Source organism: Rhinolophus hipposideros (assembly GCF_964194185.1).
Source record: "Rhinolophus hipposideros genome assembly, contig: HAP1_SCAFFOLD_69, whole genome shotgun sequence".
NCBI lineage: Eukaryota > Metazoa > Chordata > Mammalia > Chiroptera > Rhinolophidae > Rhinolophus > Rhinolophus hipposideros.
The window spans coordinates 147980-161270 of record NW_027669388.1 but is presented as its reverse complement, the minus strand read 5'-3'; the positions used below and the strand labels follow the sequence as shown (position 1 = coordinate 161270).

At 40.6% G+C, this 13291-nt stretch overlaps 1 protein-coding gene across 1 annotated transcript in view; it reads left to right on the top strand.

Moving 5' to 3' along the window:
- Window positions 1-597: 597 nt before the first annotated feature.
- The window catches only part of LOC308495615 (uncharacterized protein), a 43717-nt gene continuing 31023 nt past the window's right edge, over window positions 598-13291 (top strand). The window contains exons 1-5 of the mRNA XM_081080581.1: window positions 598-984; window positions 4419-4533; window positions 4695-4868; window positions 9972-10078; window positions 11393-11530. Coding sequence (XP_080936707.1) covers window positions 734-984; window positions 4419-4533; window positions 4695-4868; window positions 9972-10078; window positions 11393-11530 — 785 coding nt within the window. The 5' untranslated portion in view covers window positions 598-733. The remainder of the gene's footprint in view (window positions 985-4418; window positions 4534-4694; window positions 4869-9971; window positions 10079-11392; window positions 11531-13291) is intronic.

Below are 13291 nucleotides of genomic sequence, written 5' to 3'. Positions count from 1 at the left end.
CGTGTGGTGCACAGGTGGCCCCCGTGCGGCACGGCTGCCAGGGCCCTAAAACTGCCGTGTTATGCGAAACAAGAGCTCCTACAAAAAAGGTTAGGCTCCAAAAATCAAAAACACAAAGTATCATATTTTTATAATTCAGTGAAATATCTTGATTAAAGCAATTTTCACCCCAAAAAAAAGAAAAAAAATACAAGAGTTTTCTCTGGGAAATCAAGCTTTTAAATGCTTTTGTGTTTTATAAATCGAAATTAATACATTTCAGTTTTAGGGTACATAAAGGTATTTTTTCTTCTCTCATTTATGGTTTTTGCTTCCCCCAAGTTCTCTGCCTGTTACATACCTGTTTTCTTAATTCAGGAAATGAAATTTCCTATTTCATTTTGCTCAGACGACCCAGCAGAAGCCTGGGCCAGCGCCCACCGAGGTCCGAATGGAACTCAGCGCTGCCCACAGGCCACCTCTGAAGCTTGAGGCGCCTGGGCCTTGCACGTGGGCTCCGGGTGCCCTTGACCTTGGCCACGGGGCTCTGTGCGCACGCGCAGCCCTCGGCCTCTGCCCCGTGCACCGTTGCTTGGCGACGGCCGTTCTGGGCGGAGAGATTCCAAACCGCCTTGCTGTCCTGCGGGGATACTGTGGCGACTGGAGTTGGCTGCTCTAGAGGCTACTGTTGGCTGGGCGCGGAGAAAACAGGCGTGAGAAGTGCGGAGGAGGTTCTGAAGCCCGTGGCTTGGCCATGAGGAGGTTCATTGGCTTAGGGATTCTGAAGGTCAGGTCCGGCTTGGGTTTCCGAAGGAGACCCCAGAGCGATGGTGGTGGCTGGCAGCCTGAGACCGGAGGTGGGGTCACCTCGGAGTCCGGGTACTGCATCCGAGACAAAGATCTCCAAAAAATCCACAGAGCTGCCTCCAGGGGCGACGTGGCCGGAGTGCAGAAGCTGCTCTCGCTCCATCCAGAGAGACTGAACGACAGAGACCGGCAGAAGAGGTGAGCGGGCCTGGGGGGCCGCTGGGCACGGGCCGGAGGCGGCGGGGGCCTGGGAGAGGGGCCCACCTGCCGGCTCCCCCGGGAGGAGCGCAGCCTGGGCGGGGCCCTTACCTGGGGGCCAGGGCCCAGGCCCACGTGGTGAGCACCAGGACAAACTCTCAAGGTCCCGTCACTCATAATTCCCCTTATAAAGCACTTTACTGACAATGTTAAACCAATTTAACTAAATATCAGTAATAGAAATGAAAAGAAGTATATGCAGCATTTTACTTTTGATGTGCACAGTTTTAGACCACATTGTTAAACACTATAGAAAAGTCCGTAATGAGAAAACTAATTCCCATAATAGAGCGACTTGTGGGCTAAAAGTTCTTCAGCTAAAACCCAGTATCCGTTTTACATCAGTGTCCACCCATGTATGTATGGTGTTTATTGAGGGGCCTTAGAAGGGAAGCTTCCAGTGGAAGATGCCTGTGGTCTTGGCTAGGAAGACTCGTTTTCTCACCGTGTGTGCTCTTCCTCTAGTTATCAGTTTTCCATAAGCCAACTAAACTCTCAGGGTTTTAAAAGTTTTGGGTTGCACATGCTCTTTGATTGTAGTGATAAAATTAAGAATCATTCTGTATAGTAGACGAAGATTTGCCCTTCTAGGTGTCAACGGGTGCTGTATTGCCACAATTTCTTTACTAAGAGCTGAAAAGAGAGATAAATGATTGGAATATAGCAGAAAATGCCCAAACACCCTAATATATGCAGGATGTTAGAGCTTCATAGTGATGACATTTAGGGTTAGTAGAAAATATGAATTACTCATGAATGATGGAAAAATACCTGTTAAGTATTTGGAGAAAATTCGTTAGATTTTCATATCACAAAAATAAGATCCAGATGTACTGTAGATTAAAAACTATAAATACACGAAATGAGGAAAGTACCAGAAGAAAACAGAAATTCCTATTTATACATTTTTTTATGTTGGCGAAGACTTCAAAAAAACCAAGAGTTCAGAAGGTTGGTTGAGCAATATAAGAAATCAATAGTCTCTGTATATCAGATAATAATACTAACAAAGCACAAGAAAAGGTACTTGTAAATTATGTACAGCATACACATATCAGGGAAAAGTGTATCTTTGTTTTATAGAGAAGTGTCTGAAATCAACAGAAAAAAAGCAGTCGAATTTTGAATTTGACCAAGTTCTTTCTGTGTATCTATAAGTGACCAATACTTAGTGTCCTAGGTAAAAAAAAAAAAGGAATTAAAGTTGCAAAAGAAATGAAAACTTCTTTTCCATCCTCAAAGGTTGAGAAGATGAGGAACCATGGTACTTGTACAGCTGCTTCAAATTTAAGTTGCTTCTGACTTTTCAAAGAGGCAGTTTGGTGATAAGTACCACATTTAAAAATGTATATTCCCTTTACCCATCAATTTCAAGCACTAAAATATCTTTATGAAATAATTAGATAAATCACATACAATTTGCTTTTCTCAGCACTGCTTACAATATCAATGTCTTGTGAAAAATTCACATCAGCGGATTTCGTAAATAAATTGCAGTGCGTCTGTAGGGTGGAATTACCTGAGACCATTGAAGGTGGTATGGATAATACATACATGTTTACATGCAAAGATGTACTTTGGTAGATTGGAAAAGGAGAAAGCATTCCTTTGATTATATAGACACACACAGACTATGATGTTATTTTAGCCAAAAATATGTGCAAACTTGATATCTGAGTGTTTGTACTGTGACATTTTCTTTTTTAAAAAATCTGATCTCTACACTGAACATATACAGGAATTCTAGTAACAGCTTGTTATTAATAAAGTAATCCCAGGTAATATTTCATTATTCCCAGGAATATGCATCTTGTACAGATTAAAACAATTTCTCACTTCTATGTCCAAATTTTTTTTTTAAAGATTGGTATTTTCTGGCAACTTTTAGCCTCTTCAAAAGTAAAGGCAGTCTTTTTATCTGTGCTGGTAGAAGTTCATGTATCTATATTTCTGTACACACTTATTTTTTTATTATATAGAGCTTCACTACCTATAATATTAAATGATTTTTGATTCATCATTTTGGTTCTGTCTTTATGGAAATCAAAAATAGCACATATAAGTGATTATTACTATTGCAGAAGTACTGCATTACTATAAACATTTTGTTTAAAAACATTGAACTCTCCAGCTGTAGTTATCCCTTCTTTCAATGCATTTATTCATCAGATATACACTGAATACCTGTTATGGAGCAGACACAGTCTACTCGGGACTCTCAGAATCTATCTCTCAGGCCCTCTTCATCCTTAAAAACTTTATGTTGCCCAGTAGGAGCGAAATGAAAAATTGTAAATGGAAGTATTAGTACCTAATATCCATTGAAGCTTTTCCTCCCTTGTTTCAAACAAAAGGATTTCTCCAGTTAGGACATTGTGAACAGTGACCAAACTTGCTGTTTAGCTAGTGTACAATAGTATTAAATACGAGTATCGATCACTGGAAATCATCCGATTTTCATGTAATCTATGAATCAAAACAGTCAATGAAAGGAGCCATCCCTAGTCACTTGAATGCTGAGTCTCTTTTGGCTTCAGGTTTCTTGAAAATCAAAACAAGAATTTCTTGGTGATGTTAGTCCTCTTTCCCCATGATGCTCTTAAGAATGAACATTTATTTAGATGCCAACTTATGATGAGAACTACGGAGGAAGGTCTGGTGTGTTTCCATTATTTCACTTCACGTTAGGGTGGTAGGATGCCCGTTCTTGTAAATACCAGTAAGAAATTATTTAAATGCTCCAACTATACTTTCAAGGCATTCTGAATTATACATTGCCTTCCAGAGTCAGAGGTGTTAAAATATGAGAAAAGAAGCATCTTAGAATCACTGAAATACAGTGTTCTTTCTTAATCCTTAAAACACAGCTGCAAAGTAGGTGGAATGATATCATTTTACTTAATTGAAATGTTGTCTTTTAAAGTAGTAGTGATGGTAATGATTCTGATAATATTACCAAAGAGTTATTGAGCTGTGTGTTTTGTGCTAGGAACCTAAGTAAACACTTTGCATAGATTCCCATGTAAGCCCACAACAGTGTCCTGTGATGTTAACTACAGTTTTTATCCCCATTTTGTTGATGAGGAAATGGAGGCACACAAAGGCTAAGGGACAGCTAATAAGTGGTCGAGTTAAATTAGGATCAGACCCGAGTTGAGCTGATTCCCCAGGGCATGCTCTCTGTAGTCACATAGGCTGCTCTGTCCTTAGTGTGGCGAGTAACAAGAGCTCGTGAATATTGTACTTTGTGCAGAAGAAAACTCCATGTTGGTTCTGAAGGCATTGGAGTGGCGCGTCATGTTTACAATTGCGTGCAGAGCTGCATGTTTGAGACAGTGCCCTGTAATGTCCTAAATGTCCTCTCACCCTCATAGGACTGCTCTCCATTTGGCCTGCGCCTTTGGCCATGAGGAAGTGGTGACTCTTCTAGCAGAGAAAAAATGCCAGATGAATTTCGGTGACAACAGAAACAAGACAGCTCTAATAAAGGTATGTGGTAGCCAGGTCTGTCAACAGGAGATGGATTTTATTTAACTATTTAGAATAAAAATGAAATAGTTTCAATCAACTATAACTAATTGTGGAAACTTGTGGAATGCTTACTTTGAATTCCCATAATTTACCGTTCATTTAATGACGTATCCTGACAGGCCGTGGAGTGCCAGGAAGAGGAGTGTGCAACAATCCTACTACAGCATGGAGCGGATCCACATGTGAAGGACTTCCGTGACAACACGGCTCTCCACTACGCGGCCATGGGGCACAACACCGCGATAGCTGAACTGCTGCTGCAACACCAGGCAGACATGGAAGCAACCAATGAGGTATAGATCCACAGACTGTATTTACACAATATTTGTAATACATGTGTTTCAGCCACAAGCATTTTATTTCTAGTCGATATATACAGCATGCTGTACACCTGGCCCTGTCGCCATAGAAACAAGTCCAAAGCCAAGTCAGGAAGGGGAAATGGGGTGGCCACAGAAAGGGCCCAGTTCTGTCCTGTAAGAGTCCTGTTACTGCTTAGGAGTCGGTGCCAGGTTCACTCACACCAAGGACTGAAGACCCCGGGGGAGGGAAGTATGTGGGGGTGGCTGCTGCAGGGCAGGGCCTAAGAGATGGGTGTTCCTGGGGGTGGGTGGGAGGAGGAGTGGAGCCTGGGTCCCGCCAGGGAGCTGGGGGTGTGCAGGTAGGGAGGGGAAGCAGCAGGACACTGGCCCTGAGCACCCCAGGCCTCGGGGATTCTGAAGATTAGGGCAGGAAGGCCAGTCACGTTTGGACATCCAGCAAGGGCATCCACCTGCGTTCCTAGCCACTCTGCCAGCCACGGCCCCCCTTGAGGTCTCCACCTCGGAGTGGGGCTCCTGCTCAGCCTTGTGGAGGTGCTGGGCAGGTTTTAGGTGTACAGAGGGAGCAGGTGATGGGGACGCGTTCACCCCTTTTTGTTCCTGGACGTACATCACTGCTCGCCACTGCAACCCCAGCAGGAATGCCCTTGGTTGACAGAGGAAGGGTCAATTTTACATTTTTGGAAGCTCAAGCGTTCCCTGAATGCAAACAGTTGGAACTTAATTTTCTAAAATTTTACTTTACGTGATGATACCTCTAAAGTAGCAGTAGAGGGCACAGCTCTCTTTTATGCACTTACGACAAATTACGTGTGAAAACAAAACTTGTTACAGGCAACACTTCCTTTTTTAAGTGTTTTTTCACGTCCGAGTTGTTTTCCAATTAATGCAAAACAATGTAGGAAGGCAAAATTTGCCTTTGAAATTGGCTTTACCTTAAAACTCAAACAAACAAAAAAGCATTTTACAATATCATAGAAATCTTCCCGCTGTTGACAATTTTTTTTTTTTATAAACAAATGATTTATATAAAGCTATTTAGTACTCATTGGCTAAAGCCTAAGAGGGAAAAAGGAAAGGGAAAGGAAATAACCATCAGAAATATGCAGGGCAATTTGGAAATTTGGCTATTGAAGGGAAATAACAAGAAGAGGTTTTTCAAAACCTCATGGACACAGACAGCAGTTCAATATTTGCCAGAGGGTAAAGGGGGGAGGGGAGATAGATGAGGAAAAAGGGGTCAAACATATGGTGGTGGAAGGAGAACTGACTCTGGTGGTGAGCACACAATGCGACATACAGATGCTGTATCATAGAAATGACACTTGTAACCAACGTAATTTTACTAACCAGTGTCACCCCAATAAGTTTAATTAATAAAAAGAGGCTTTTTATTTTTGTTTTTCTTCAGTTTATGTGCTTAGTCAAGGTCCTCTTCAGTTTTGGGGGATAATAATCCTTAGTTTTGAGAGAGAGTTAGTGAGTTTTAAACTTCCCTGAGACCACATCTGGGAAGGCTCCGAATCCACCAGATTGCAGTGAACAGGCGGCAATTAAGTGGGAAAGGAGGGAAGGACAGACAATTAAGTGACATGTCATCTGTTCTGGCAGAAAGAGCCACCTAGGGAAGAGTCTAAACTCTGCTGTGAAATGTAGACTGTCCCATGAGAAGTAAGGGGTTTAGCAATAATGAAATCAAGTTGCATTTTAATTGTTAATCCCGTTTCCACTCCTACCCAGGAAATTAAGTGTGGTTTTCATAAGTGACATGTCTCTTCCACTTTTATTTGGCCTAATCGTCAATGTCAGAGGAAATTGGTGACTTAGGCTAGAGAAGAGACCGAAGGGATCGTCTCCCGGACTACTTCTCGGCTAGAATTCTGCTGGCGAATCACAGTCACCCTAGGAACTTGGAAACCATTTACAAGCTAGGCTCTTCCTGAAGGTTTTGACTATGGAAAGCTAATAAGGCCTGGACATGTGTTGTTTAGAAATATCTCCCTGAGATTCTGATACAACTCTTGGTTAAGAACTACTAGTGCAATGTATCAATTCGCAGATCTCAAATACTTAAGAAATCTCTAGAAGAGGTGGAGTGTGAGAGGTGATTCTCCTTCAGCTCTCTCCTTCCCAACACTCTTCGCCTGACTTTTGAACTGTCTGTACCTCTGGGCTCGAGAAGTGGAAGGAAATATCATTGGCGGTACCTGCTGGCTTAAAGAAGAAAACCTTTTTCCTTTCAGCCATCAGTCATTCACTGGTGCTCAGAGAATCTTTAGAAATTTGCTGATGGGTGGTCTCCTAATGCATAGAATCGGGCCCTTTAAGAGTTTTGCATGTTTGTTTGTGCTCAGGTTGTTAGATCAACAAATGCTTACTGCACGCAGGGTTTTCCTGCAGTAATAGGAAATTGTGAACCTACTTTTTTTGCCTGTTGTTCTGTAAATCTCCAGTTTTCTTTTCTTTGTTTTTAATTAAATTTATTGGGATGACAATGGTTATTGTATTTAAATGGGTTTCAAGTGTACATTTCTATAATGCGTCATCTGTATGTCATAGTATGTGCTCACCATCCAGAGTCAGTTCTCCTGCCTTCACTGTATGTTTGACCCCCCCTTACCCTTCTCTACTATCCACCGTCCCCCCCTTACGTTCTGGTCACCACTGAACTGTTGTCTGTGTCTATCAGTTTTTGTTTCCTTGTCTTGTTCGTCTGTTGCTTTCAGTTTAATATCCCTCATATGAGTGAAGTCGGATGGTCCTCGACTTTTTCTGTCCGATTTGTGTTGCATAGCATAATAATGTCATGGTCCATCCGTGTTGTCCCAAAGGGCAGCATTTTATTTTTTCTATGGCAGAGTAGTATGCCATTGTGTATGCATACCACATCTTTTTTATCCAATCATCTGTTGAAGGACAGTTTGGTTGTCTCCACTCCTTGGCCACCGTAAATGATGCTGCAATGATCGAAAGTGTGTGATAAATTCTCTCAGTATGTCTGTGAAATTCATAGAGCCGTGGCATAATCACGATGGTAGGTTTAAACATGAAATCCCATGAAGTTAGTAGCAATACAGATGGGAAGTGTCAATAATTTAGTGTCAGCAGTCCTATAATGTAATTGTCCATTGGATTAACAATCTGAAAAATGAATACAAATAGATTATGGTTTGAATAAGAATGGGAAAAATTCTTGAAGTGGGTGTAATGAGTCTAAATGACAGTTTTATTGCATGTTGGGGCCCAGTTTTTTAATGAAGCATATGATACTAAAAAACAGAAAGATTTTACATACAAATATTCACATTATACACAAACGTTTGGAAACAGCAGATAAAACATCCCAAGTGGGCCACGGACTAATTATGGCTCCTTGATATGTTTAGTTTACCTCCATATGTTGAGTGAACATCGAAAGTTTTGGAGACTCATGAAGAAATAAGGATGTCAAGCTTCTCCTAAAGAATCAAGCCTGGTCCCCTTGAGCCCTGACTACAGATGGGTGTCCTGTGGCGAGGCTGCGCCTCTTATATGAGACATGTGTTCCCTAGTGTGCTACTGTCCCCACCTGGCTTCTTCACTTACTTGGGTCACCTTCTTTGCCTCCGTAAGCACTGGAGTGTGCGATTCCTGTTTTATAGAATATTTTGATAAACGCTTCAAGATTTTCAAGACAGTCTATATTGATTTATTATACGTATTCTGTATTAATCACCTTAGAATGAGACTGAGTTTTTCAAGCTAGAATTCCTAAGTTGTTTTTCTTTTAAAAAAAACAAAAAACAAAACACTTCCTTTATCATTATACGTCCTATAAATAATCATACCCATTGAAATGTCTTTAAGTCTTATGAGGTCAATGATGGTTATAGTTGTAGATGTTATGCATAGTCCAGGCAGTATTCTATCATCCTCCTCAACGTGGTTCCTTAAAAATGCAAGTGATTTAGTCACTTTCATGATGCTAAAAATCATCCATATAGATCAGTATTAAAACGTTAACTGATAAGCCATGATGTTTTATTTCGGAGTTATATTTTGCCTGAGCTATAAAATAATTTTAAGTAGCAATTAAAATAGAAACAGAATAAAAAACAGATTTTTTCAAAAAGTAGATAGGCATTGGGGTCCCAAGATTATCCTTGCAACTGAGAATAAAATTTCACATTGAGCTTACCAACAGCCAAGATAAAATCCCATCGTCTTATAATGGGAGAAAACCCATGGACCATTTAGTGATAAGCAATCAAAGGTCATTTGAAGCCTAACTCTTTTTAATTTAGAGTCCATTTCCTTAGTGACCCTTTTGGAGCAGGAGAGCCTGAAGTTGACATCTGGGATCCTGAGAACATGGATAGAAGAGAAGCAAGCAAGTTTGTATAAACTGCAGAAAACCTTCACTTCTGTTGGAAAGCTCTCCAAACTGTATCCCTGAAATTCTATGATACTTCAGATGTTAATGTTTGCCACAGAAAAGTATTGTCAAATCGGGATTAAGCGACCTGAAACACTTCTTTAGTAATAGCCATATAAAGCACAGTTTTATATTTCTCAAATACCGGTGATCTTTCTGGAATATTCCTACTAGGGCACAGTAATTAATTTCTGCTAAAGTACATATTCTTTGGAATATAATGTAACAAACTCTACCCCAGAAATAATTATTTAGGTTATCAATTCAATAAAACGACTTAAAGCATTTACGTCTATGTTTTCGAACTTGGAGATACAGGGATGAAGAATAGCCCCTGCCCTCAGAAAGCTCTGGGTTCAGGTGGGGAACGATAAAATAACTGCAGTATAGTGCGATAGAGATTGTGATGGGAGCAAAGTTCTTGGCACCAGGGCTGTCAGTGTTTGAAGGGAGTTCTGTAGAATGAGGTGGAAGTCCATCTGTTAGAGAGGAAGGAGGAGGATATTTTAAAGGGAAGGAGCAGCAGATGACAACACAGAGGGCTACTTTTTATTTACTTTCTCTAGTGTATGTTCAAGTTTAGAGGATCTTTTATGAGTTTTCAAATTCAATTTAGAACTATCTAGCTTTTTAAGCTATAAATTGTTTTCTCTGTTTTACAGTTTGATTTTACACCACTTTTATTTGCTGTGTATAAGGACCGCTGGAAAATGGTGGAATTTTTACTCGAGAGACATGCAAACATACATGCAGTTGATAAGTGGAAAAGGTACATTTGTTTGTTCTTTTTTTTTAACTTAGAACTGTTTTAGAGCGGTAACAGTTACTCAAGTCAGAAAGATTAAATTAAGAAGAAGAGGATTAACCTATAATTTCAAAGTGAAAAATATCAGCACATCGTCAGTTAGGTAGAAAAGCAATTATTCTGCCTGGTGAACAGGAAGAACCGTAGCCTACAGGATTCATATTCATTTATGATATCGACTGATGTCATTTGTCATTGCAGTTTTTGGTCACATGGTATTATATTAGCTAAAGGGTTTTCACAGTAACTTTACTAGTTTTGTATAGTATGGACTCTAACTTAGTTTATGATACAATATTGGATTTAGTCTCTCTGACAGTTTTTTTTAACCTCTACTGTGTATTCAGGTTTCCTTAAAAGATGCACGTTAAACGTAAATAGGAGTTGATTTTGTTGTTTGGATGACTGCTTTAAATTGTTTTCTTCAAGGAATACTGATGTTATAGGGTTTGCCCTAAGTGACTGTGTATTACTACTACCAGATATTCCTCAGTTTTTATCCTTTTTCGTTTCTAGTCTATTTTGATGGTTTTTTTTATCATTTTTAATTGGTATGGGTAGAAGGGAGAAAGACAGCATTAACTGAATAAACTTCTTCTTTAATGAAACAAGTCATGGATGGGTGATTAAAAAAGAGATGGGCTTTCAGTTCACTCAAGACTGGCTTCAATGCTCAGCTTTCCTATGTGTCACGTGTGTGACCATGGGAACATTACTGTCATCACCAAACATGTTTCCCGATGTGGAAACGAGGGAAATAATATCTCCTTCAAGTATGGTCGTGTGTCTTGACCTGGCATGTGATTCAGTGCCCAGCACATGCTTATGAGCACCGTTAACTCAATGATGACAATGTTTACTAGAATTAGTACTAATATTATTGTTTTGAGCCTGCCAAGTAGCTTTAACTTGCCTGACTTCTAGCTGACTTTGGATGTACCATATATAAGACTAAGGAAGAAATGGGAAATTCTTTATTGAAATCTTCACCTACTTCAGATAAGTGACCTTAGCAGAGTTACTTGTCTATTAGAGAACTTTAAATTAGCACCTTCTAGGTAATACCCAAGTGGAGCAAGAGGCTTTTTTTTTGTTGTTGTTTTTATGTCCCTTCATTTTAGACACAATTTGGACATAATTTACAAAGATGAACACTTAAGCATGTAAATGGTCAATTCTATACAGATAAGCAATATATTGAACTTGGTAAAGTCTCTCAATGTTGCTGTTTACGTAATTTAAGTTCCTAAGGGTGAAGTTGTCTCTCCGTTATTTCAGAACAGCCCTCATGCTTGCTGCAAAGAATAAGTCCTCAAATACAGTCCGGCTTCTGCTTCAGGCAGGTGCAGATGTCTTTGCTCAAGATGACATTGGAAGGACTGCTGAAGAATATGCTTTATCTAAGGGTTTGACGGAGTAAGTGTGTACATTGAAATGGTAGTTATCAACAAACTGGGCTTCCAGACACTTTCACTGTTACTTCTTAGGGAACAGGTGAGACGTCCTAACTGGGGTCAGGCAGGGGGGGGATGGCAGTGAGTTAGTAGACATCCTCAGCCAGAAAACAAACAGTCAGACGTGTGAGACGTAGCGAAGGGACAGATTCCTTATCCCAGAACTTTGAAGACCTTTATCTTTAGGGATCCCCACGTTCTCCATTTCATTCCAAGCATAACCCCTGTGTTTCAGGTACCAATAATGTCTCTTCTCTGACTTTTCCAACTAGTTATTTGGGGGTGTAAATTGTACAGTTTAGCAGGAAATTCTCTATTTTCTGGAGGCTATTGGCTATGCTCCCCTCTTGAATTTTTCAAGAAGCCAGAGTGTTCCCTAAGTCCAAGGGGGACCATCCTCTTTCACAAGTTAGATGGAGAGGGAAGGAAGGTCATTCTGGTCATTCATTGGTTTCCATCGATTGTGTTGCTGCACGGTTGCTATAGAAACGGTCCTGTCGTCATGACTCCCTATGCTCCAAGGTTCCCTTGCTGATCCCGAGTCCTCTGTGTCCATGGTTTTCCACACTTGGACTTCAAAGTGGCGATATTTTTAACTTGACATGCAGATGCTCGCTTACATCCTTAGCTCCTATTCCAGAGCACCAGCTCCCTGTCCCGGGAGTCTGGACTTCTAGCTTTAGCCACACACAGCCTTCCCCAACACTGAAAAACTATGCGGGGCCCACATCTTAGCCCAAACCTCATAATGACTTACCCTTTTGAGTGTCTTGTTGTGTCTTCTGCCGGCACATGTTAATTGGAACTTTCTGAGCTGTCAGAGAGGTGCCAGTAATGCTGCAGGAAAAGATCAGACTTTCCTTTCTCCTGTTACCAGATCTGTACCCCAAGGCCACTTGCTATCCCATGGAGTATCTTTCCTTAGGTCCTGGAAGGTCCCATACGCCTTTCCCAGAGTAGTAGACACTAAGTTGCCTGTGATTCCTTAGTTAAGATGAGGCTCAGTGATCTGTTTTCCAAAATAATGAAAATCTGGCCAGTGACTTGACTCTCCCTCAGGTTTCAGAGTATTTAAAGTTTTGCCTGACACGGAAGCCAGTAAACAGAAAGCTCTGGATCTAAAGGAGGTTACTTGGTGTTAGAATAGCTGCACCCCTTCCACGCCTCATGAGTGTGCATGTGTTCTATCTTCCAAGTCAACTGGGGATGCCTAGGAAGGTTAGAAAGATCTGAGAGGTCAGAGTTTCAGGAGGTAGACATGAGACGGAAGTAGTCCAAGCCAGGTCTTGACTTCTGTGACTTTTCTGCCACTGGTGTGATTAGCTACGATAATAGGGGCAGTTATGTTATCTACCTTATTGAGGTAACATATTTCTAAACGCATTTAATTACAAATTACATAATAGCTGAGATGTACTGAATTACAAACCACAAAGAGAGTAGCTGATAACCAAAATTAAAAACATTTTCTGTAAACTGCAACATTTGAATGTTAAATAGAACCTATGAAAAGCACACATTAGGTTTATTTGGAATTCCAAAATAATTTCAAAAACTAAAGCTCAAAAATACTTATTCCATTGCCTTACCATTTTGCTGTATTACCTATTTGATCCTCTGACAACCTGTAAAATAAGGCAGTGAGATGCTTGGTTTGTAGAGGAAAGCTCTGAGCCTAACAGCGGTGACTTCCCCGAAAACGGATCTTGTGGGCTATAGAACT